We start from the raw sequence: 25,287 nt of genomic DNA, 5'->3' as shown, positions 1-25,287 counted from the left end.
CTTTGCACTTATTTCTTAGAGAATAAGAATGGAGTTTTGCAAATTTAGTGAAGTGATGATACCTGTCACAGGCAGTATGTTCAACAGCTTCTCAGGTAAATTCTTAGTATTTACTTTACAGATGATAACTTAGTGAATGCGTTTTTCTTTATTCTGATTCCAAAAGTAAATACAGCAAAGGAGAATAAAATAGTACTAGGAACAATAGGTAGGATTCACGGACACCTGGGGAGTGACGTTATGACAGAAGCCTAGTGAGACAGAGGCCTCCCCCTCACTCCTGGCGGCCCAGTAGTCTGTGTGTGTTATTGTACCAAGTTTCTTCCCCTTGCACTTCCTGACACCAAGAGAGGGCAGGAGACTCCACTGCTAAATGGTTCCTTTATTGTTTTTTAAGGCAAAAAACTGTGTGTTGGTATTTACACACAGACGCACATCAGTAGAGCTCTGGGCATCTGACGTCTATCTAGATAATTTAGGCCTTGGTGCAAGAAGCTTTGTCACTTGCACGCTGTGATCTGCTGGATCCAAGGGTTCGTTAAAGAGTCATGGCAGGTTGGTTGGTGTGCAAAGGTGGGCGTGAACACTGACAGGTGAGTCTCATCTGAGGCTTTGAAAATGTCAGAGCAAGTTAAGTTGTTGTCGTTCTGTGAAATGATTTCGATTTGGTTCAGGGAACAATGAACAATTCAAATGGATGCCAGCCTGCGGCATGCCCTGCTCTGACCTTCACTGTTACTGTCTGATTCTCTGGCTCGATAATAATCACTGGATTACAGGCCAGGGGACTGCTCTCCTGGGAGCCCCAGTGGCTCTGACTGAGCTGCATGGCCAGCCTGATGAGATTTCCATGTGCCCACAGCGGGACTGCTCCTCTCCACAGCTGTGACTGTCCTCGTGGGAAATAGTCTATAAACAACTGACCTCAGAGTAAAGATGTTGGACCCAGTGACACACACCATTTGTGATCTGCCTACCAGCCAGAAGTGAACAATTTTAGAAATCTTCATTGAGATGTGATCAAAAGTGTCACATGAAATTTAGTGAAAACAAAATGTTACACACACACAAAGACTTTTAACAGGATTATGTAAATATTGATGAATACAATAATGACAGAAAATATGAATTATGCCTTAAAATGTAATTTATTGGAAAGAAGAAAGAAAAAATCTCAGTCACTGCACACAATTATCTGAAATGGTGGCACTTACAGAAGAAGCAATTCGAAGCCTTTTAAACAAAATCTCCACTAAAGAAACTTAGTAAAAACTTCAATACCCTCTGTTAAGAGCCCTCCATGTTGGCATAACATAACTGGAACTTAGAACAAGAAACTCTACAGAAAGATTTAGTTGAGGAAAAAGATGATGTGCTATCTAAAATACAGCAGATAACCCAAGAAGAAAGGCTGTACTGAAAATGGGGATTTCCTCTTTTAAAGAAAGAGCCAAACCCTTTGTATGGTTTTATACGAGAAGCAGGAAGTAAAATTCAGAGAATGGAATTTTCAGTCACATCTGTAAATAGAAAGAGAAATACGTGGTTAGTTATATTAAGGACTATTGAGGCAAAGAGATGCTTTCATTATACAATATATTTTACAAGCCATTCTTTTCAGATTAGACCAGCTCACAATGTTATTTGTGTTTTCCTATTACTGACACACATTTCTAGTGCTACTGATTTTTAAGATTTAAGACTATTTAGTCCTAAATAATATTTCTTTTGTAGTGTCACAGAAGATAAAGAAGTTAGAAGAAAATGCTTCCACATAGGGCAGAGTTTCATCATTTCCCTTAGATTTATGTATTTTTTTTTTTTTTTTTTTTTGTGGTTTTTGGCCGGGGTTAGGTTTGAACTTGCCACCTCCAGCATATGGGTCCGGCGCCCTACTCCTTGAGCCACAGGCACCGCCCAGATTTATCTATTGAAAGGAAGTTTCCACCACTGAAAGGGAGACACACCCACATGGTGTGTGTGTACCTCATGGAACTAGAAGCTCTGACATCATGGGTGAAAGTAGCTGAAACAAGTCTGTAGACCTTTCAGCTGGTGTGGACAGACAAATGCCCGTTTCACTCTGTGGCTTGCCAAGGATTCTACTGCGTGACCACAGAGAACGCACTCTCACTACGGGTTAGCAGAGGTTCACAGCCACATCTTCACGGGCAATTGGTGACATCTATGTCATACTTGTATACAAGTTTCCAATATTATCATTTATAAGTTGCTGTTTAAATGTATTATGATCATGGAAAAGGTTTTCACGTGGAAATATGATCCATAGTAATTCCCAAACTTACCATAGGCCATAATTGTGGAGTTCTTGAGAAATGACTTAATTCTTCTGAAAGGACAAAAAATTGTTTAAAATCATGTGTTGAAGGCAGGCAGCAAAAAATTTTTAACAACCCATGAAATAAATGACTGCTATTTATTTAAAATCTATTTTCCCAACACTCTACCTACTAGAGATTACTATATTTTATTACATTTAGTGTTATAAGGTAAAACACCATTATTTTATTTCAAATAAGCAAAAAAGTTAGAGTTTGAATTTAAGACTACTGAATATCAAAATCTGTGCTCTATTTATCGTACATATAACCAAAAAAAGGCATTTAAGGATTAGTAAAAGTGCAAAGAGGATAATGTTGAATCATCTATTGGATGTCGTTGTATTTTTAATTTGGAGAGAGGTCTTTTTCCACACCTTCATGAGAATGAATTCTATTTATAGAACAGATAATGGATTGGTATTATCCAGAGATGACAGACAGCATGGCCCGTTATAGAAATGTGCTGTCCATTACAGAAGTTTTAGTATTACGCGGAGGCACTGGTGTTCCCACAGTGCGGCCTCTTAGCTGCTCTCTTATTTCCTTTGGTAGAGTGTCAATCTGTGGGACTGTAAATGAACTCACCACCACTGCAGCACAACTTCAGTTTTTTCCACATTCTCGGAGGCAGTGGGCCTTGAGAGGTCTTGGGATGGCAGGAAGGGAATATTTGGCATGTACTGTGGAGGGTAGTACCATGCAGTATAGGGGTAAGTATTCAGCTGGTAGATTTGTGGGATAGGCTAGAGGGGAGACAAGTGGAAACCAAGTGCATGGGTATTTTGATTTCAATCTCTGAAAAATCAGACATTTGATTGATTTCGTAGACACTTATTAGCATCCCCAAAGATAACTACTTGGTGACGGAAAGAGGAAATCAAAGTCTTTTGTATGGTGAAGAAACTTTTAAAAGGATCCCTTTCCCAGTACCGGAGGAGGAATGAATGCATCACTTGTTTAAGGCCACAACTCAATACCAAACTCCCAGAACCTGCATTACTCTCACGGGGCAAGTCAGAGAAGGCAGGACATGAATTTCATTAGTCTCAATTTATTAACTCATTTTTGCTATTGAGGTCTATAGTTTTCCTAAAAGTCACTGAGGTCAAAGGAAAGGTCCCGTGTCCAGGATCAGCTCAGGTGACTTTCAGAAATCCCAAGAATGGAGAGAAAATAATCCTCCACTTCTCTTTCCCGGACTCTTTTCAAACAACAGAGTTTTGAGGCCAAGACATTGTTTTCCTTTGTGAAATTTTGGAATAGCTGCTTCTGTTGGTCTATCACGACATTTTACTCAATTGTTCCTATATATTAACAAGGCACAATTGCACAGAATTCTGTACATATTTTGTTGGAAACTATTGTTCCTTGCTGGAATCACTTCATTTATTGCTGTGGACATTGGACTACGTAAAGATCAGAACAAACATGATAGCTGGGATTTTCTGTCTACTTATTAAAACACTTAGATTTTGTTTTTTTGGCCGGGGCTGGGTTTGCACCCGCCACCTCCAGCATATGGGGCCGGCGCCATACTCATTGAGCCACAGGCACCACCCTTAAAGCATTTAGATTTTTAAAAAGTGTAATAAAGTCAACTCACCTCAAAGTAGAGCTGGACCTGTTCCTTTAAAGAGAGAGAGAAAGAGAGGAGAAAAAGAGTTGCCATGATGTTAATGTGTTCTCAAAATCATGTGTTGAAAACTTAATCCTTAATGTTAACAGTGTTGAGAGTGGAGACATTAAGAGCTGTTTAGGCTCTGAGGGCTCCGCTCTCAACAAGGGGTCAATGGTGTCACCATGCAATGACTTCATTATCGCAAAGCGGGTTTGTTACAAAAGCAAGTGTGGCCTTTACTGCTCTCTTGAGCCTGCTCTTCTCATCCTGACCCTCGGATGCAGCCTGAAGGCCCTAGTAAGATGCTGGCCCTCTACCTCAATCCAGATCCTCCAGTACAATGTTGGAACCAGTACTAGACAACCCACCACCCACCCCTAGTCAACAGCTGAGAAATGCTCATGCGGCTGAGGTGATGATGCAGCTGGTGGTGTGGTGACATCATGGGCTGTGTCTGGTGCGTTGTTGGAAAACAGGCATACACCTGCACATGTGAACACACACAACACAGACCCCAGCTTACCTGATTCACCGCGTGTAGGGGCTTTCTCTGAAAAGAAAAAGAGAATCAAAATTACCTCTTAAGACTGAATAAAACTTTGAAGACAGAAGAAACAACCTAACTTTTCACTTGGGAATTGACATTAAATCTGCAATAAAATATTGCATTTTTTATTTCCTAGGGACAATTTTTCTTCTAAAACATATGAAGCATTCTCACCCATCCTTGTAAGATTCATGAAAAGGTGACTACTGATTAATGTTACAGCAAAATATATTTCATAGTAATTGACCATTGCCTTAAAAATGAAATTAGAAGGTTTAAGGACATTGTGGAATCAATGACACACAGGTGAGGGAAAGAGCTAGAATCTGCTTGTGTTACTGAGAAACAAATTTCACAGGAGAGAAAAGAGGGTTGGAGAGTATTTTGACAGAGATGGTCAGTCTTTCCAGATGATTTCTTCAAAATAAATGTGTGCCAACTAGTACATCTCCAATATATTTGCTTAAGAGAGCATAATTATAGCCAAATTTGACATTCTTAAACATAAATTGAATTTGAGAATCAGACAAATTTATGAACACAAGGATATAAGATTAAGGAATATGTTAAAAAATTATTGTAACCATGGAGAGTAACAGCTCATAGGGCTTGTGATTATAAATGTGGAGCTCATGTCAGATAAGGCACCACAGAACAGAGATAAGAGCTTTATATTTCAAAAACCAGAGATAAGAGCTTCTCATCTTCCAGATTAATTAAATAAATTATTTCAGAAACTTGGGAGTGAGCAGTAGTTGCTTGAGAAGAAAGAAGCCACATTCAGTGTCAGAGACTGTTCAAAGCAAACATCTAAACAATATTCTGTCTTTCTGTAATAAGATTCTATGTTTTATACCATATCAAGGATATAGTACCACCTGGATGGGGTTGTATTCATTCATTCTGCAAAGCTGCTCCTGAGTGAGAGGAAAATAACTGAACTTACTTGGACATCTTTTGCTACATCACATCCATCTCACACTGCACCCTGGTCGTCATCACCCACGACATTTAGAGTGAACTGTGTTCTATGCAGAATTACCACAAAATATCAAAACACTTAAATTTTCTAACTTTAGAAAAATACACTGCTAAAGGCCAAGACCACTAGAGTTTAGAAAGATGAAAAAGTTGGCAAGATTCTCTGAGGGAAAATAATCTACTAGTTTTCTAGGACTACACATTTTCTGTTCATGTCTCTTTACTAATTATTTAAATTTTATCTTTGGTAAATTTTAAATAACATATTACCAGTTCTGTGTGGTAGAACATGCTGTCTTTTAGAATATATTTCTGTGACAAATGAGTACACACTATCAAAGCATAACACATGAAGGAAGCATGAAAATATTTTAGATTTAATAAATAATCTTAACTGTGCGTGGATAGCTTTGTAAAGGGGAGAAAACATTTTGATTCAAAATTTGATTTAATTCGCCCATGAATAAGATTCACTAGGCACTGTCGTTCATTCACAAGCAATGCTAAATGCCAGAGAACATGGGGCAGTCTGCACAAGCCACGCAGTTCTCACAGGCAGGGGACAGACCTGGCCTGTCACACCTAAGTTGCTGCAATCTATTCTTAGCAGCAGGTAATTTCTTAGACTGGCAATGAGGAATGCTAATGGGAAGCTGATGTGTTTAAGTTAGTTAGGATGTTAGACACAGCAGCCTGGCGACTGGAACAACTGGGGTCCACGTCACACGTGTCACCCACTGTCCTTGCCCATTGCCGATGGTGGAAGAAAGTGTTAAAAATGCAACTTTGCTAAATTAGGGTAAGGCCTTTTTCTAAAGTACCAATTCAGTCACGTTTATTTACAATGACTTAAAGAAAGGCTTTTAAACACTTTTATGATGCTCAGAAGGGTCAGATGTGGTGGTAAGCTGCTTGTGTGAGTTTGACAGCAGCTGAGCGCTGTTCCTGGCATCCAGGCTGTTCCCCTAAGTGGGAAGAGGCTCATTTCATATGTCTGAGCTTTCACAGGTGACCCTGTTCATGATGTCTTCAACTAGTACTATATTTGTGAAGATAAACACATGATAAATGTTTGAATATAACATGTCATCAGGGAAGCTATAGAGGATTTGAGGTAGAATGTCGTTAGGGTAAATTCCTGCCCAGTTAGTAATTATGGATAAGCTATACAAATTTAGTCTAGTCATAAATAAAAAGAGTGAGCTTTGTCAGTAAATACCCAAGCAATCATATACATAACTCATCAGTGGTTATTACTGGTCAAAGGTAGCATAAATAATTTCTTAAGAAAAACAAAAACATATTTAGAAGTGGACGTAATTCAAAATTTAATTTACTTAAACTGTAAGGTGGAATATGATTTTGTACTATAATAAATAAAATATTACCTGCTGGTCTTGGTTGTACTTGTTCATCCTTTGAACCTGTTCCTATTTATAAGGAAAGATATTCTTAATTGCTTGAATGCCCTTCTATCCAGCCCCATCATTTTCAGATACTGAGGCAAAGAATATCCCTTCTCGGGAATGGAGAATGTGAAACTACCAAGCCTGCCTTAGTGCTATTCCCGCCACAAGTAATTTCAACCTATTCCATTTTAAGAACGCTAGAAACACTACTTCTTAAGGTAATTTTAACTTATAATAAATTGCAATGAAATCTGATATAAATTAGTATCTATATGGTGGAATATGATTTTGTACTATAATAAATAAAATCATACCTGCTGGACTTGGTGATACTTGCTCATTCTCTTAACCTGTTCCTATTTAAAAGGAAAGATATTATTAATTGCTTGAATTCCATTCCATCCAGCCCCATCATTTTCATATTCCGAGGCAAGAATATTACAATATCCCCTCCCGGGAACGGAGGTTGAGAAACTACCAAGCCTGCCTTAGTGCTTTTCCCGCCATAAATAATTTCAACCTATTCCGTTTTAAGAACACTAGAAACAGTACTTCTTAAGGTAATTTTAACTTATAATATATTTCAATGCAATCTGATATGAATGAGCAACTGACAATTTTACTTACAATATATCAAATTACTACGACAACTGAAAATGGCTTTTGCTTTCTGAGTGTGAAAATTTAACTCTGGCCAAGTTAAATTAGAATATTAGACAAATTGGAGAAAAGTGATGTTTCTAATGTTAGCTAACATTTATTGACAGTTTATTACATGCCTTGGATTGCATTAGTTGCTTTACATCATTTACAATTTATTATTATTGTATCTGTTGAAGAACTGTTATGGGATTATAGCAGGTAAATGAATTATCTGACAAGACATCTTCATAAAAGGCAGAGCTTTTGCAAAGTTAAAAAGTCAAACACAAATATAGCCAAATCTCCAGGCTTCAACTCAAATACTGTGCTTTTAAAAAGGAGACTATGATATACAAATATTTAATGGAAAGCATGAATTAGATAGCTGGGATTAAAAAATTGTTAGTTTTATTTTTGGAGGGAGAGGAATAAACAACCATATAGAATCCATTGGATCACTTACTATAGATTAGTAGAGACTGAAAATGAAAAATAATCTATTCATACAACATTCTAGCTCATTCCTTGATACATTAGATAAACCCTTAATTAAATTTTAGCAGATAATTTCACATTTTCCCTTAGAATGCATTACTGCATTCTGAGAAAACATGCATGAAGGTTGTTTAAGTAAAATTTAACTTATCTTAGGCAATATTAATGTATTTTTAATTTACTAAGTATATCTCACCTCAGTGACGGCATTGGGAACAACTTCCTTTAAAGAAATAAAAACATGCACAGTTTTAATTTTATGACATTCATTTATACTTTAGGAGAGAGATTAATCAACCAGACACTATTACTAAATAACTATGGCAAACTGATTTTCAGCCACAAAATCCTGGGTAACTAAGACAAGATTTATACTTAGGGATACATGTTGTGTGCACATGGCTTTTCCTCTGCTCACCGCTTCCACCAGGATCAACACTCTGATCAACTTTATTGAATTAACAGAAACTTTAGCTAACTGCCTTGGTTTTATTTTTGGTAACTTTCATGAAGGTCTTTTCCCAAAATGAAAGGAGGACTCCCAACACCTTCTTTGTCTGCTTTTTTTTTTTGCTAGATTAAGGAGTTACAAAAGACGAACAGTAGTTAGAGGATTCCAAGGTCTGGTGGACCTGGAGTCAGTGGATTTCTACACAGGATTTTACTGATTTAGGAGCATGGTCCTCCTTGGAATTCTTAATGATAAGATTGAGTTCTACCAAAACTGTGAAGGACAAAATAATTGGGAAAAAATTGGGTATTGCCAGATAGGATTGTTTGTCTAGAAATAACTCTTTTAATTTGTTACTGACAAATAGTTCTGTTCTTACTTCTTCTGGGTAATCACTTATGAAAACGCAGAGAGCCTCATACAGGCGGTGCCTGGTCCAGTGAAATCTTATAGCACATGTAATCCTTATAGTAGAGCAAGTTTCCATAAGTGTTTTTTTAATTAATTGGCACATTGAATTAATATCAAGATCATTTACCTCACTTGATGAGCTGATGCTGGAATCCCTCTGCTAACAGAAAGAGAACGGTGTTAATCACCCTCCTGGATTTCAGAATTTTAAGGAAACCAGCCCCACACATGGTCAGCTGCTCCCCTGGGAGCATTAGAATCAGTGGTGTGAAAAAATTGAGGGCTGCTATGAGGTCTTTTCCAGGAGCGTCAATTTTACTTCTCATGCAATGCTTGAATGAGGAAAAGTCTTAATAACTTATCTGGGAACTTAAAAACTTGGTTTCTTTGTATTATTAAAATGAACACAGGCATATCATCAAGGAGGATGCAAAATTGATAGAGATAATTGTAGTAAAATGAAGACCTCAAAGACAGAGCCGTACTGAACTTGTGACCCAGAATCATGAGTTAAGTGTTTATTCTTTACTTTGCTTGGGGCTCCTTGGATGTAAACAAAATGGAAATTTTAAATACAACAAATGATTTCAAGATAGAACTAAAATTACATTAGCTCTTAAAACATCTGCCTGTTTAGATATTTATTTTTTCTTTTAAATGCAGTATGTTTACTTACATATAGTCTATTTACATATAGATACAAAATTGTTCCCAAGTAGATATTTTAAAAATTGATTTTAATATACAGCAGGCTACTCATCTGGGGAAGAACTGATTAACCACATGTAATGGGATAGTAGTTTTTCATGTTTTTAGAGGCAGCAATGCAGCTCCTCAATCCCAGGCAACAGACCCCGTCTGCCCAAGGACTGTCTTCAACAGCAGGAAAGAACCATTTCAGCCCCTAGGCTGTCAGGGACAGGTCTACTGGAGTTTTATTTTAAATATTCATGAACCTTTTGCTTTTTCCTTTTTATTCTTTCTTTCAATAAATAAGCAATATTTTTACAGGTTATCAATTTAAATGGCTCAAATTCTCTGCCTCAATGTTGACCTCATCTGGCACAACCTTGTACCTTTTTGGCTGTCATGCCGTTGCATGAGAAGTTCAATGGGGGTAGGATTAATTTAAAGTTAGGACTTTGAACATTTTAAAATCCAGTTTCTCATCTTTCTGAAACAGAGGGGATAGCCTTCTAAAAAAGAAGCATGTGGCATCCACCTAAGCGTGAGAAGCTCGGAGTTCCCTGGGACACAAGGGCCTTACCTCGGTCTCTGCCATCGTGCGCTCCTAGGAGAAGTAAAGAGAATTAATTTTATATTTTATGACTAATAGCCAAGTAAAAAACTGGTAACTGTTTTTAGTTATTTGGTAACTAAAACTGATAGTTACCAAATAAAATATAGATAAAAGAAAACAGAAAATGGAGGCACTATCAAAGTCACAAGGGAAATAATTATAAAAAGTCTTGAATACTTGGTACTGAGCCAAACAAAAGATTTAACTTCCTAGTCCACATTCAGAGTTTAAAAATAATTTGCTTTTGGATTGTTCTGCATTGTGGTAAACCAGGTTATGTTTTCTTTTAACAACTTATTTTTTTCTCTCCCTGTCTTTTCTGTTTAACTTGGCTTCTGGATACGAGGCAGAAGAGTGCACCGAAGACCACACAGCGGAATCACCGCCCCAAAGGTGGGCCTGGCCGCATTGGTGTAGAAATGTTTCAGAGAAACACTGGCTCCCGGGGCTGCACCTGTGGCTCAGCTGGCAGGACGCCGGCCCCATATACCAAGCATGGTGGATTCAAACCCAGCCCCGGCTGAACTACAACAAGAAAATAGGTGGGTGCCTGTAGTCCCAGCTACTCGGGAGGCTGAGGCAAAGGAATTGCCTAAGCCCAGGAGCTGGAGGTTGCTGTGAGCTGTGACACCACATCAAGGGCAATAAAATGAGACTGTGTCTCAAAAAAAAAAAAATATATATACTTTTTCTACACCTGGTATCTATGCCCTATTTTCATGAGTACAGTAATAAAAGCAATGATGGCATTATCCATAGAATTTAAGCTCAATAGATTAGTATTGGCTTAGATATCCAGCTAATTTAGGCCAGCATGATAATTTTTTTTTATTTTTTAGAATTAGAGTTATCCATCATTGTTTTGATTTAAGATAATTATTTATTTATATTGAGTAGTGCATTTGAAGGAAACATATTGTTGTCTTTTTCCCCTTTGTTTTGAGTGCAACGGTTTTAAAACAAAGAGTCTTCTGACCTCAGTTGCTTCATTCCTAGTTTCCTGCCAAGAAAAGATCATCAATCGATCAGGATAAAGATATATTTTTTTTAGCTCATAAACTGGGAGCACCTGTTTGATCTCTCAAAATGGAATCTTTATTAAAAATCTGTTTCTAGTAGAAAATACAGATCAAAAGGTTGTTTTTAAAGAAAATAATCAGCTGTGACTACGCCAAGCAGTTTGGAGTCAGGTGCACTGCACGGTTTTACCACACCCCAGGTGAAGCATTCCTGCAGCTTTGCTGATAAAAGTAAGCCAATAATTGCATTTGTTCGTTCATTCACATCAGTGCCTAGTCGCCTTATAGGTACAATAAAGTCAATAAATCAGTAGTCTCTAGAATTCTCAGCAGAATTCATTGGTTTTTACAAATATGTGACTGAGAAGCTCAGAAAAGGGGAAATGTCATAGAAAACAGATTTTAAAAAACAAAAACATTTTTCCTACCACAAGGACATATATATCTGCCCCACAATTTTAAGAAAAACTTTGGTACCTGGATTTCTTCACTCTGTTTTTGTCTCAGAAGTTCCCTCTGCTAAAATCAATAAATCAATAAAGTATAGTTTGTATAGTGTATTTTTAAAAGGGCAAACTTTTAAAATAGTTTGAATTTCATCGGCGTTTCTTACCCTGTTCAGTTGATTAAAGTATTCCTTCGAGAGAGAAAAGAGAGGCTGTATTAATGAGATGGACAGAAGCGGATTGACTTCTAAAGGCACTGATATTCTTGTTATATCATTTCTAATCTTCCGTGCGTCTTGCTATGTGTTCTTGGTGGAAGCTATCTGTGTCAGTGTGGACTTAAAGATAGTCTTAAATCTATTCCCCTCGACCATGTCCTTGCTTTCTTAGGTGCCGTCATGAGTCTCCTGCTTCCCTTTGATACCTTTGCAGTGGGTGCTGTGGAGTCTTCTTACCTGTGTAAGTTCAACTGGTGTAGCCTGAAATAAAAAGTTATATAAAGATTATATTAAAATTGATTCAAAGATGATTGTCCGTTCAATTTTTAAGATAATATCCATAAATTAAAATTTGATTTTTTTCTATTTGACAATGAAGTGAAAAAACTAGGAAAAGCACAACACATTTGGGATTTATTATTTACAGTTAAGAAACAGTCCATGGTAATGAGCATAGCAATTGTACAGTTCTACATAGGTCATGTGTTTTGGAAAGAGGCAAACACTTAGGTACAAATTAAAAGTTGAAGCAGCCGTTTAATGTTTGCTATGTCATTTCAGTATTTGTGGGTGACTGGGTGAGCTAATGAAGGGACAGTCAATCAAGTGAAGTGAAAAAAATGTTATGAACAAAAATTAAATGAATATTTCCCCCCAAAAGTATGTTCGACTTTTAAGAATAAATGGGTTAACACTTACCGGATCAAGCCTGAGAAAATTTCTTTGTTTCAGGATTTCCTGCTGAAATTAGATTGTGAATTATAAAAATGGTAAACACCAAAGGAATGGTGTTTTGTTGTTTGTTTGAAAACACATGTTACACTTAATTTGGCAAACCTAGCATATTTCTCAGGGAGAAGAGAAAATAATAGTTTCAGGGCTTTAAAAAATTTCAATGTATTTAGGGGATACAAGTGCAGTTTTGTACAGGGACATGTTACACATGTGTGAGGACTAATCTTTGAGTGTATCCATCACCAAAATGTTTAAATAAACTGAGTAGGGTTTTCTTCAAAAAAAGCTGAGAGAATAATCCAAGGACCTGGGTACTTGGGTATATATGAAGGTTGATAAAAATCAGAATGAAACATAAAAGAGGTAAAGTCTCCATCTTTTTTAATGCTGCATAGTATTCCATGGTGTACATATACCATAATTTATTAATCCATTCATGGGTCGATGACTTAATAAAAAAAATCAGAATGAAGAAGACATTCAATGTTCATGATTGAAATGATAGAGAGGAGGTGAGAGAACTCAAAGTTGCCTGTAAAGAGAGCTTACCTCATGGTTGTCTGGTTGATTCTGCAGAAAAATAAGAACAAGTTTAAAACATGGCATCAGTTCATTGTAGAACTAATGAAGGTACTTATAGAAGGATAGTGATAACTAATTCAAGATTCGACATGTAAAATGAGACAAAATTGTAAACCATATGCTTGAATGCACATAAAAGAGACAGAAATAAGAATACACTGAAATAAACCATGTTAACATACTCTGTGTAATTATTTCTCTTGAATAATAAGACTTTTATTAATATAAATATTTATGTAAGTCCTGGTAACTTCTTCTTTAAGAAGTTTTGTAAGAACAGATAACATCTGTCTGTCTATAAGCTGAAGGAGTTATGCCTTAGCCAAAGTCAGACAGATTGTTTCATAGAGAAGGAAAAACAGTTTTTAGGGTATGTACTCTCAATACACTATCACTTAAGCTCCACGGTTAGAGCAAGTTCTTGGAACGTAGAACAGAATACTTACTTGAATGAGTTCTAGGGGTCTAACAGGAATTTTCTGTGAAAAATAATGCAAGAATTTTAAAACAAAACCAAAACAAAGCAAGCAATCCAAGTGACAATCATAACGACACACATATAATGCTATGAATTTTAACATTGTTATTTAAAGCAGAGAGAGGGAAGGAGAAGAAGGGATGGGGCCTTGGTACATGCCACACCTTCTGGGGGCAAGACATGATTGCAAGAGGGACTTTACCTAACAAATGCAATCAGTGTAACCTGGCTTATTGTACCCTCAATGAATCCCCAACAATAAAAAAAGAGAGAGAGAGAAAAAAAAAGAAAGGTATGTATATTAATAGCAATATTTGTCAGAGACCAAGATACTCTGGGAACAAAAAGAAAAGAAAAATAATTATAATTATTTTATTGGTAGTGTAGACATTTTAGAAATGTCAATTCTGCTGACCCAGGACCATGGTCTATATTTCCATTTGTTTACATCGTCTGTGATTTTCTTCCTCAGTAACTCATGGGTCTTTTTGTAGAGATCTTTTATCTTCTTGGTTAAATATATTCCTAGGTTTTATTTTCTTTGTGCTATTTGGAAAGGTATTTGAGTCTTTGATTTGATTCTCAGCTTGATTATTGTTGGTGTATAGGAATGCTACTGATTTGTGTGCAAATGATTTTGTAACCTGAAACTTGCTGAATTTAGTCATCAATTCCAGGAGTCTTGGAAGAATTTTTGGGGTATTCTAGATATAAGATCATCGTGGGCAAAGAGTGACAGTGTGACCTCCTCTGTCTCCATTTGGATGCCCTGATCTCCTTCCTTGCCTGATGCTCTGGCTAGGGCTTCCAGCATAATGCTGAATGGAAGTGGTGACCATGGCGGCCTTGTCTGGCTCCAGTTCTAAGCAAGAATGCTTAGAACTTAGTTTCTCCCCATTCAGTATGATGTGGGTTTGTCACATATGGCCTTTTATAATTTTGAGGTATGCTCCATCTGTGTCTATTTTATTAAGAATTCTTATTGTAAAAGGGTGCTGAATTTCGCACAATGCTTTCTCTGCATTTATTGAGGTGATCGTATGGCCTTTGTTCTTGCTTCTGCATATGTGTTTTAAGATTAGTATTCCCAGTATCTTTTGTTTTATGAGTCATAAGGTCTTTTCTAGCAAAACTCTAGAACCTAAATTCTCTATAATGCTTACAGGCCTGGCAAGAGCAACAGCCACAAGGCAGGTAAGTATGAGAAGCTTCATGGTTGTCAAGGCCTGTGAAAGATGAAAAAAGAAAAAAGAAACGAAATGAAAAATCATATTATAATACATTTTGTTTCATGAAAAAAATAATTCTCGATTTTTCAACAAAGGCTCTTGTCAATACAAACAACAGTAAATTATGGCAAAAGTAGGTTCACTTGAGAGCAGAGCTTTTATAAACTTAAAATGTTTTATTTTACTCTTCAATGCAAGTGTTTATCATTCTCACTATCTTTCTTAGGTCTTATGTTATTTAGAAATACTATTTTCTTAAAATGGTTTTAATTTACCAATACTCTAAAACAAGATATTTGCCCCTTCAACAGAGGACAGAAGCACTAATATACAACTGCAATGAACAGAAACAACACCACCTTTCCTCCCAGATCATCATATTTGTTAAAGTACATGATAAACTAAAATCACTGAGAACTGTAATTAATTTTTTCTGAAACATTTTGATGATGTATTATCCTGGTAAATATATTTGAGAGCATTCTGTTTTTTTCAGTCATCTTAAAAAAATGCCATCAGCACATTCTACTGAAGCTATTAACCACCATTCTATTATATCTTAAATGATCCTAGCTACAACTCTGTGCTTTCCTACAGTAGGGCATCCATGATTTGACTATACCAAGATGACTGAATTGGAAGGAGTAATAAAATTCAGTGTCTTAATCATGTTTGATTTCTAGAGTTCCATCAAACTGCAAGAACCCAGAAATACTGACATTCTCAGGTACTAGGAAAATGGTAGTTTTCCAGAGAAAGTAGAAAAGAAAAATCAAGTCACAATTGCCATTTGTTCATACCTTAACCAACAAACTAAAAAAACTTATTTTTATATACTGCTTCAGTCTACAGATTACGGAATCTGGATGCATTGGAAAGGAAGGCATACTTTTAAACCCAAATTAATTTATATCTATCATCTGTGTCATTCCAGGTATTTAAATTTAATTATATTTAAAAGGTAGTCATTTATATTTAATAGTCTATCATTCATATACATACTGTAGGACTAATTTTATTACTCAAACTATATGTAACAAAAATAAGCTTGAAATAGTTTGCCAGAAATGGTTTTTGATATGGTAGTTACAAAATTATTTTGCATAACAACTTTTCATAAAATTGGACAAGATAATTCAAATGACTTCACTCTGATTCCCATTAAAATGATGTGTCTGGGCAGTGCCTGTGGCTCAAGGAGTAGGGCGCCGGTCCCATATGCTGGAGGTGGTGGGTTCAAACCCAGCCCCGGCCAAAAAAAAAAAAAAAAAAAAAATGATGTGTCTACTTTTTGTGAAATTTTAAATTATCAAAAATGCATTTAGTCTTTATGAAATTATACTGTTTTTGATCTAAAGCTCAAAATTCACAAATGCATTTTAAGCTACCAGTATATTAGAATAAGGTATTAATATTTGAAAACATACAGCAAAGTTGTAAATACATCCTAATAAAAAGTAGAAGAAAGACATTACATAATGTAAAATCACAGTAATTTTACAATAAACACAATACCTTAGACCCACGACTGGAAAGGAGCAAGCTGGGTTGATGACCAAGGTGATGGTCGATCTCTTTACTTCACAGCTATTTAAACCCAGTGATTAGTAAAATGCTAATTTTGTGGTTTCAGTTCATCCAATAGGTTTATGTAATTCTTAGAAGTCCCCACAATAGGAAATTAATTTCCTGTCTAATTCCTTTCCCAGGAAATTTTGAGGAGAGTTTTCAACAGGAAGTGATTCATAATATGATAACAGGTTATATAGGAAATGAATTAGCATTATTGAAAATTAAAATTTAATTTCAAGATTTATGCTTATTATGGGAATGTGATTTTACGCTGAATGGACAATTGAAAAGACTAATATGTCAATAAAATTCACTTCATATCTTATTTTATTTTATTTTTTTATTTTCACATATACATGTGTTTAAAAGGCTTAAAATTGAACAACGTTAATTAACAATGTTTAAGATAGGGACCAGAAACAAAAACCTCATAAAGAATGAACGAAGACAAATACATTCAGAAAAGAAATAAGACGATTGCTGCAATGAAATATTAAGCAAAAATAATAATAGTAATGCAAAGAAAGTAACATTCACATTGTTATAATGTGAATTATATGTCTATTATAGAATGCTTTGACTCTGAGGTTCAGTATGGAGTCATCAATTAACTACTTGTTATTATTTTTTACCCAAAGTATCAAAAAATAAAGATAAAAGATAATTTCAAAAAAATAGATCGTGCCAAATCTTATAGACAATAGAAAAAGAAGAAATACTTCAAAATCATTTTAAAACACTTCATATCTTTTGACAAATTCAATTCCTGTAGGGAAAATCCATGGGGAAAAATAAAGTTTTCAAAATTTTTCAATTTTTATCAACATACTATGCCATTAAAAGAATTATTTCACTTTTAAAATACAACTTGTATTTTATCATTTATTTTGATTATTTACTTTATAGAGTAACTTCCATTATTTGTGCTCTGATCTTTTTTTCTAAGAAGGAAATACAGTTGTCCTATATGGTTTGGTGATATTTTAGCTACTTCATGTAATTCTTTTTTTTTTAATTTTAAGCATACTCATGATAGACTTCATTCATTGAATGATAACACCATTTAATAAAAAGTCATATTTATTCGATAGTGATAATTTTTAAAGTTTTTTTAAAAATATGTGATATTTTTATCTTTTAAAGTAGATAAAATGAAAAAAACAAAAATTTCTCTTTCCAACCCCTAATTCTACTCCTAAAATTAACTAGTATTATACACTACAGAAAAATACATGCTAAAGAAAACATCCATGCATAATGAGGGCTTTAAACAATTGTTGTCAATTTTGAGTTTGCTTTTTATACCAGATAGGAATCAGATTGTGCAGGGTGGCCATGAAGTTCACATGCAATTATGGCCACGCTGTACATTTTAAATAAAAAAAATAATAAATGATGTCACCGCTTCCTTCAGTCATACAACAGGAATATTATTCTGGGTTAAAAGACATTTCATTCCCACCAGCAATGTAGAAGTGTGCCCTTTTCTCCACATCCACGCCAACATCTCTGGTTTTGGGATTTTGTGATGTGGGCTAATCTTACTGGAGTTAGGTGATATTTCAAAGTAGTTTTTATTTGCATTTCTCTGATGATGAAGGATGATGAGCATTTTTTCATATGTCTGTAGGCCGTGTGCCTGTCTTCTTCAGAGAAATTTCTCTTCAAATCCCTTGCTCACCCTGAGATGGGATCACTTGTTCTTTTCTTGCTAATACATTTGAGTTCTCTGTGGATTCTAGTGCATCTTAGAATGCACTAGAATGCAGTGCACTAGAATGCACTAGGGTACAGGTGAAATTTACTAAACGTAGAATATAAAAGTCTGAACACAATAACTAAGAAAATGCCATGAAGGCTATGTTAACCAGTTCAATGAAAATTATTTCAAACTGTGTATAAAACCAGTACATTGTACCTCATGATTGTATTATTGTACACATCTATGATTTAATTTAAAAAAAAAAAAAGATATTTCAGTGTGATTTGGGGTCCTCACACGGGTGACTGGAGACCGTTCTCTCAGCAAGTGTCCCTGCTGGCCGCACACCCAGTCCTGCTTCCTGTTCACGCAGACTCACCTAGGGCTGAGGACAAGCTCCCCAGGGGTAACACAACACCATAGGACTTTGCTTTTGTCTTTTACTCTCAAGTAAGAGTCATAATGTATGAAAATCTACTGTAATTTGTAAAAAGCTTCTGTATCCTCACCTGTTTATTTTTGTGTTCACTTATTTATTCAGAAAAATGAAGAAGCTCTGCAGGTTCTGGGGATATAAAAGTTGAGCGAAACAAAATTCCTGGCCTCACAGCATGGTGGGTGATTAACACACATACACACAAACAAACAAACAAAAAACCCAAGTAATTTTAATGTGTCACAGGTAGTCCGGAAATGGAGATTTGAGCAGGGCCCCTTGGAGTGCTTATGTCACACAGATGCACTTGATCCTCAGAAGTCTTAACATCACAGAAGAACCCCTGGATTTCTGGAAGTGTCTAATCTACATTATAAGACAAGTCACCTCTTAACAAATTTATATAACTGCTCTAGGAATTCTCATGAACTCAAAATCCAGGGATTTTTAAAAGTACGTATCAGTCTTCATTCTTGGGTTTTTTTAAAAAAATAAGTTATTCTTATCATTGCACAATAAAATTGTTCACTATAATTTGAGAAAACTTTTTTCATACGTTCATTGTGGATTTGTGCAGTTACTGCCAAGTCTATAAGATTTTAACCAGGGCCAACATGCTTCACCATGACCGTCTCCCATTGCTTTTATCAGTTAAATTTGGTCAGTTCCAACCATTAACAAAGCTCAACTAGAATGAAATATTTAGGTCATTTGTGATCAGATGGGACTTCACCCCATGAGGAAAGGAAAAGGGCATTATTTCCTGGAAGTCGCTATCAACTTCCTGGTGTAACAGGGTCATTGGTGTGTTGAACATATAATTGATCATTCAGTACTGAACATCTCTGATAAGGAAAAGGTCTGTTCTTAGTAATCACAATGCAACAACAGACATAAACAAGAGCTGCCAAGGTGTACCAGGGTGTGGTCACTCTAGTCAAACCACATGACCACTTTTAAAAACCCAAAAGAATCCCTAACAATGGAGGTGGAGATATGGCAGATAAGGGACAACTGAGTGTTGATCTTCTCTATTTTCCAGCTTTTAGATACTGGAAATTTTTTTCTTGTATTCATACCAATTAGAAAATTAGTATGAAAATGAAAGGAACTCCACTAGCAAAAGACTTAGACTTGGGGAAAAAAGCCTAGGCCAAGAAGTAAATTTCACTTTGCAAAGTTATGCATATCATTGCTGCACACTCTGCTCCACACCTGAACCTGCTCTGAGGGACTTATTTTCTATGAAGAAGTCAGTAATTCAGAACATGAAATGTGAAAGATAGTTGTCATAGTTTTCTCAAAACATTTGGCAAAGGAGTGTTGAGTCTTCCAGGAAAATTTCCTTTTATTATGCAACAATCAGCTAACCTTCAAGAAGGAAACTTACTGAGAAGTGTGAAAGGTATTGTACTTTTTCTCTAGAAACCCACACATAATTTGGAACCTAAAAGAGGGCTCAGAATGGACGCTCAGTAACTGCTCTTGGCACTGTGGGTACAGAACATCAACACCCAGAAACTCACAGAAACGGAAATCAAGTTTTGTTGGGAAGTTTTTGTCTAGGAGAAGCAGCTGATAGCACTGACACACAGACCCTGCTCCTATTTCATGTTTGCCTTTAGAGTAATGTCCTTCTAAATCTGCGATGCTTGGTCAGTTGGTCCCTTTAGATCTACCGGGAAGCACGCAGTCTAAGGCAGGAAAGGCTCTCACCTCTGTCAGTTTAAATCTTGGCTCTCCCTGACCATCAGTGCAGTCCCTGGGTGAATCGCTGTGCTTTGGTGTCACACACATTCAATAACATCCACTTCTTATGTGAGTAGGAGGAAAAAGTGAACATAATTTTTAAAAACTAATTATTTTGTACCCAAATTGTCTTCTTACTTCATGAATTTGTAAACGTTTAATAATTCAAAACTAAACTTTTTTATTTCTCTCTATATGAGAAATGTGTAGAAAGATGAAAACAAAATTTCTAATTGAGATCATCGATAAAGAAGATTTGGGGTAGTATAGAAGAGGAATGCGGAAAGGAGAATGTTGCCCCTGTGTTTAATGAAGTTCTGTACTAGTTTAAGCGTTCATAGAACAGTGACCAAAACAATCCTTCTCGCACTTTAATGTGCTATGAATCACCAGGCTCTTGTTAAATTCAGATTCAGGATCAGATTTTCCAGGCCTACGGTGCATTCTGAGACTCCACATTTTAAGCTAGTTCTCAGAGGAGAATTGCTGGTCATCTGTGGGACACACTTGAGTGGTGAGGAACTAGAAGATTTGAAAATGTAATGTATGGTCTTTCCTTTAAACTTACCCAATAGTGCAAATTTTATTTATTTATTTATTTATTTTTGTAGAGACAGAGTCTCACTTTACTGCCCTTGGTAGAGTGCTATGGCATCACACGGCTCACAGCAACCTCCAGCTCTTGGGCTTACGTGATTCTCCTGCCTCAGCCTCCCGAGCAGCTGGGACTACAGGCACCCGCCACAACGCCTGGCTATTTTTTTGTTGCAGTTTGGCCGGGGCTGGGCTTGAACCCGCCACCCTTGGCATATGGGGCCGGCGCCCTACTCACTGAGCCACAGGTGCAAATTTTATATAAAATACCATTGGGAAAAATGGTTAAAACATGCATAACAAAAACAGAGATGTTTAAAAGTACTGATTTGCATGTTCAGGAAATTATTTATCTTCACTGCAATGTCAAAAATAAAGCATTTCTTCACCCAAGCCTAGGCTTTCTCGACAGGTAGGATGCTCCCCAGTTATCTGTCTGTGCAGTGACTACACCTCCACCCTCTTGTTACCTCTGGAAAAAAAAAACGCATTCCCTTTTCCACTAGTGAGACCTACCCAAGACATCCCTGAGAATTTGATTAAGATTCAGCTCTGGTAACTACATCCTACACATTTTTCCATAGTAAGTTATTTTCTGAAAGACTGATTCTGAGGAATGAAGGGATTTTTGCCAATCACAAATGTTTCTTCCTCTGACTTGGCAGAATATAGTTTTCATAACTGATAGACTATCCTGGGTCTGAAGCCATGGATATGCTTACTTCATACTGTTTTATGGTACTATACCACATGATCCAGCAATTCTACTATGGGGCCTTTATCCAAAGGAAAGGAATTCAGTGTGTCGAGGGTCCCTGCCTCCCCATGTGGACTGCAACACTTTTCACAGTAGTCAAGATACAAATCAGCCTAGTGTCCAACAACAGATGAATGGATAAAGGAAATGAGGTGAATATATATGTCAGAATACATAAAAAAATGAAATCCTGCCATTTGCAGCAAAATAGAAGGAACTGGAGAACATCATACTAAGTGAAATCAGACAGGAACAGAAAGTTAACTCATTTGTGGAAGCTACAGCAAGTTGACTCATAGAGGTGACAGCAGGACACAGGACAGTGGAGCTGGGAAGGGTGGGGGAAGTGAGGGATGGAAGGAGATTTGCTGAAGAACACAGCATTACAGCCAGATGGGTGGAATAGGGCTAGTGTCCCACACACCATAGGATGCCTCTAGTTAACAATGATATACAGGGTGTCCATAAAGTTTGTGTTCAACTTAAAATAGTTGACTATATAGTTTCAAATAGCTAGAAGGAGGATAGTAAATATTCCCATCACCAAGAAATGATAAATGTTTGAGATGATGGGTGTGCTAATTGCCTTGATCTGATCACTGTACATTATATGTGTTGAAACTTCACTGTGTACTCCCTAATATGTACAATCATTATGTCAAATTACAAATTAGAAAAAAATAAAAGAACAAGTGGTGATGCCCACATGGAGATGCTGGAAAGCCTGTCCTCTGGGGGCGGGAGTGTAGATGGAAACAGTATAATGGCTTCTCAAAAATTGAAAGTAGAATAATTTTATGATCCAGCCATGCAATTCTGGGTACATGCCCCAAATAATTGAAAGTGTGGTGTAGAATAGATGTTCATGCACCCATGATGTTATAAGCATTATTCACATTAGCCAAAGGAGGAAGCAATCTGAATACCCATCCATGGGTAAACGAATAAACAAAATGTGCTATGTACAGGAAAGGGAATATTATCTATCTTTGAAAAATACATGAAATTCCAACATGTGCTTCAGGATAGATGATCCTTGAGGGTGGGTGCTCTGTCAAGCAAAGTAGATCAACCGCATGTGGACAAACGCTATGTACACACCCTGAGGAACAAAAAAGGGCCCAGACGCATGGAGATGCAGTGGGGTGGTGGTGGACAAGGACCGGGGTGGGAGAGCGGACAGTATCGCTTAATGGGTAGAGAGGTCTCTTTTGCAAAATAAAAATGAGGAGTTGGATGTTAGTGATGGTTGTACAATGATGTAACTGTACTTAATGCACAAAGTGGATAAAATGATGAATTTTATAATACACGTATTTCACCGCGATTTTTAAAAAGTAAGTTATTGACTTTAGGTAAACTAACAGTAAAGGTCTAAAAATAGAATGTGATTAAAGTCACTATTTTGTAAGAATCAAATCAGTCCTTAAACAATGATTTAAAAATGCATATATCATAATGGACACATGATTTATTCAACACAAATGACATTATAAAAATACCTAAATAAAGCATGAGAATTTCATTGGAAAGGACTTAATAAATACAAAATAAATCCTAATAGTCATTTAGGGTAAAATAAAAGACAAAAAGGTTCTTGATAAAGAGACAGGGACCATGACTGGACCACCAGCCTGGCAGTGACAGAGCCCAGTTTCTTGCCAAGTTGAAGACAGGGAGGTGAAGACATCTGTGAACAAGACCCCGTTGGAGCCTTGGCCGAGGTGGACGGCAGCAGGGAGACTGGAAAGAGAAAACCAGGAATGACAGAGACCCCCAGGCAGGGAGGCGCTTCCATAAAGCTGGTGCAAAAGGTAATCAGGCCGTGGAAATGAAGACAGGGCAACACGTCCCCTCTCTGACCTGTGACAGATGGCAACAGTAAAGGGGCCTTTCCCCAGGTGATAGGGCTCTAAAATAGAGTGCTTTTGTCTGGGGAGATTCGGGTTCAAATTTTGGCTTTTCTTGCAAGTGAAGGATATGAAAGGAGTTACAGTAACATAACCCCAGCCCCTTTATGGACACAGTGATGGGGGTCTAAGTAGAGTAAGAACGTTTCTGAAGAGGAGAGCAGGCAGGTGATCTGGGGAGAGGGGGCAGCAGCCTGGACTCTCTGAACAGGGCTGGGTGATAAACCACAGCAGTGGAAGATTGCACAGAGACACAGGGAAACCCACTACAATTTTAACAAGCACACGTTATTTCGGGATTTAATTTCTAAATATCTGATAAGATAAGTGAATTACAGAAGTCCAGAGCACAGATAGTGTCTGATGCATGAGGTGGCTGGAATGTGAGGGGCTGGTCCTATTTGGGCGAGATTGGAAACGTTGAGAAGTGAGAGGAGGAGTCTATCGGTTGGAGAAATGGCGAACACAGGGGTGTGCAGACATGAAAATAAAACTCCAAAATCATTTTGTCAGGGAAACAGACTGCTACATTTTGAAGGGTGCTGTGGTTGTTGAGGAATATGAGGACTTTGGGGGGGGCAGAAAGGAGGGACTGTCGTTCAGGGAGTGGGAGGCAAGGAGAAGAACCTTGACAGAGACAGAGACCCCCAGTGGGGTGGCCGCGATCTGAAGTCCCTGCCCCGGGCGGTGAGGGAGGTGACCTCTGAAGTCCCTGCCCCGGGCAGGGAGGGAGGCGACCAGCCCTCGGCAGGAGGCCGGAAGGGGACAAGGAAGACGGTGCAGCACCAAAGGCCTTAAGAACTGGAAATTCTCCCTTATGAGGAAGGCAGAAGACTCAAAGTTTGGCATGACGTCCCCTGGGGCCTAGAGGCGACACTCTGCAATGCTGTCCCCTCCCGGCCCGCCCTCCTCACTCACCTCTTCCCTGAAGGTCATGACTTCCTCTTGTTGTTCCAGAGTGTTGTGGCTTCAGTCTGTTCCAGCTCAGCGACCCTGGGGACCTTCCTGTTCCGAGGCCTGGTCCAAACCCAACGTAGTCATTGGTGCATTAACCTGTGGAAATTAACTATTGTAAACCTTAATTTCTTTCTAGAAAACCCTCATAATGAGCAAACTCTCAGCGTGCACCGCAGCCTGTGAGTGCCCAGCTCACCTGCCCAGCTGGCAAGGACACAGGATCTGGGTCCTTCCGTGCTCCAGCAGCTCGATGCCACATGCTCACTCCCCCGGCTCTCTGGCACCCAGTTGAGCAGACCAGGAGGGCAGGGACTGCGCTGCGACATGGGCTGACCGCAGGGCAGCTGGGCAGGTTCATGGGCAGCGCCTAGTGCGCTGGACGCTCGCAGGCTGCGGGGCACGTTCAGAGTTTGCTCTTTATGAGGGTTTTCTGATGACAGCACACGGAAGAAAATTATATTGTTATTTCAATTTTAGAGAGAAAGACATTAAGGTTTACAGTAGTTAATTTCCACAGGTTAATGCACCAATGACTACTTTGGGTTTGGACCAGGCTACTTTGCTCCAGACTCCCTCGCTGGCAGCTTCTGACTTTATTTTCTAAATTATACCCCCCAAGATTTCCTGTGCCTTTGATAAAGATTTGAGCAGTGAGAGGAGTCTTACAAATTGCTTTATAATATTTCTGCCTTTTATCACTTAAATTT

At 37.5% G+C, this 25,287-nt stretch overlaps 2 protein-coding genes across 2 annotated transcripts; both read right to left on the bottom strand.

Annotated features, from left to right (window-relative positions):
- Positions 1-1,152: 1,152 nt before the first annotated feature.
- On the bottom strand, positions 1,153-7,249 carry LOC128589934 (alpha-S1-casein-like). The gene is made up of 8 exons (XM_053596835.1): positions 7,212-7,249; positions 6,877-6,918; positions 5,386-5,424; positions 4,484-4,510; positions 3,946-3,969; positions 2,928-3,085; positions 2,307-2,350; positions 1,153-1,520 (listed from the first exon to the last, which is right to left on the bottom strand). Coding segments are annotated over exons 1-7 (318 nt in total). The 5' UTR covers positions 7,239-7,249; the 3' UTR covers positions 1,153-1,520; positions 2,307-2,349.
- An 881-nt stretch (positions 7,250-8,130) lies between these two features.
- LOC128587908 (alpha-S1-casein-like) lies at positions 8,131-24,839 on the bottom strand. The gene is made up of 11 exons (XM_053594403.1): positions 24,777-24,839; positions 14,838-14,900; positions 13,643-13,675; positions 13,164-13,184; positions 12,579-12,620; positions 12,117-12,140; positions 11,829-11,852; positions 11,693-11,734; positions 10,164-10,187; positions 8,998-9,053; positions 8,131-8,140 (listed from the first exon to the last, which is right to left on the bottom strand). The coding sequence occupies exons 1-11, from the start codon at positions 24,837-24,839 to the stop codon at positions 8,131-8,133; spliced, it is 402 nt and encodes a 133-aa protein (XP_053450378.1).
- Between the last annotated feature and the right edge of the window lie 448 nt (positions 24,840-25,287).

This window comes from Nycticebus coucang, chromosome 1 (genome assembly GCF_027406575.1).
Source record: "Nycticebus coucang isolate mNycCou1 chromosome 1, mNycCou1.pri, whole genome shotgun sequence".
NCBI lineage: Eukaryota > Metazoa > Chordata > Mammalia > Primates > Lorisidae > Nycticebus > Nycticebus coucang.
This window is presented reverse-complemented; position numbering and strand designations above follow the sequence as displayed.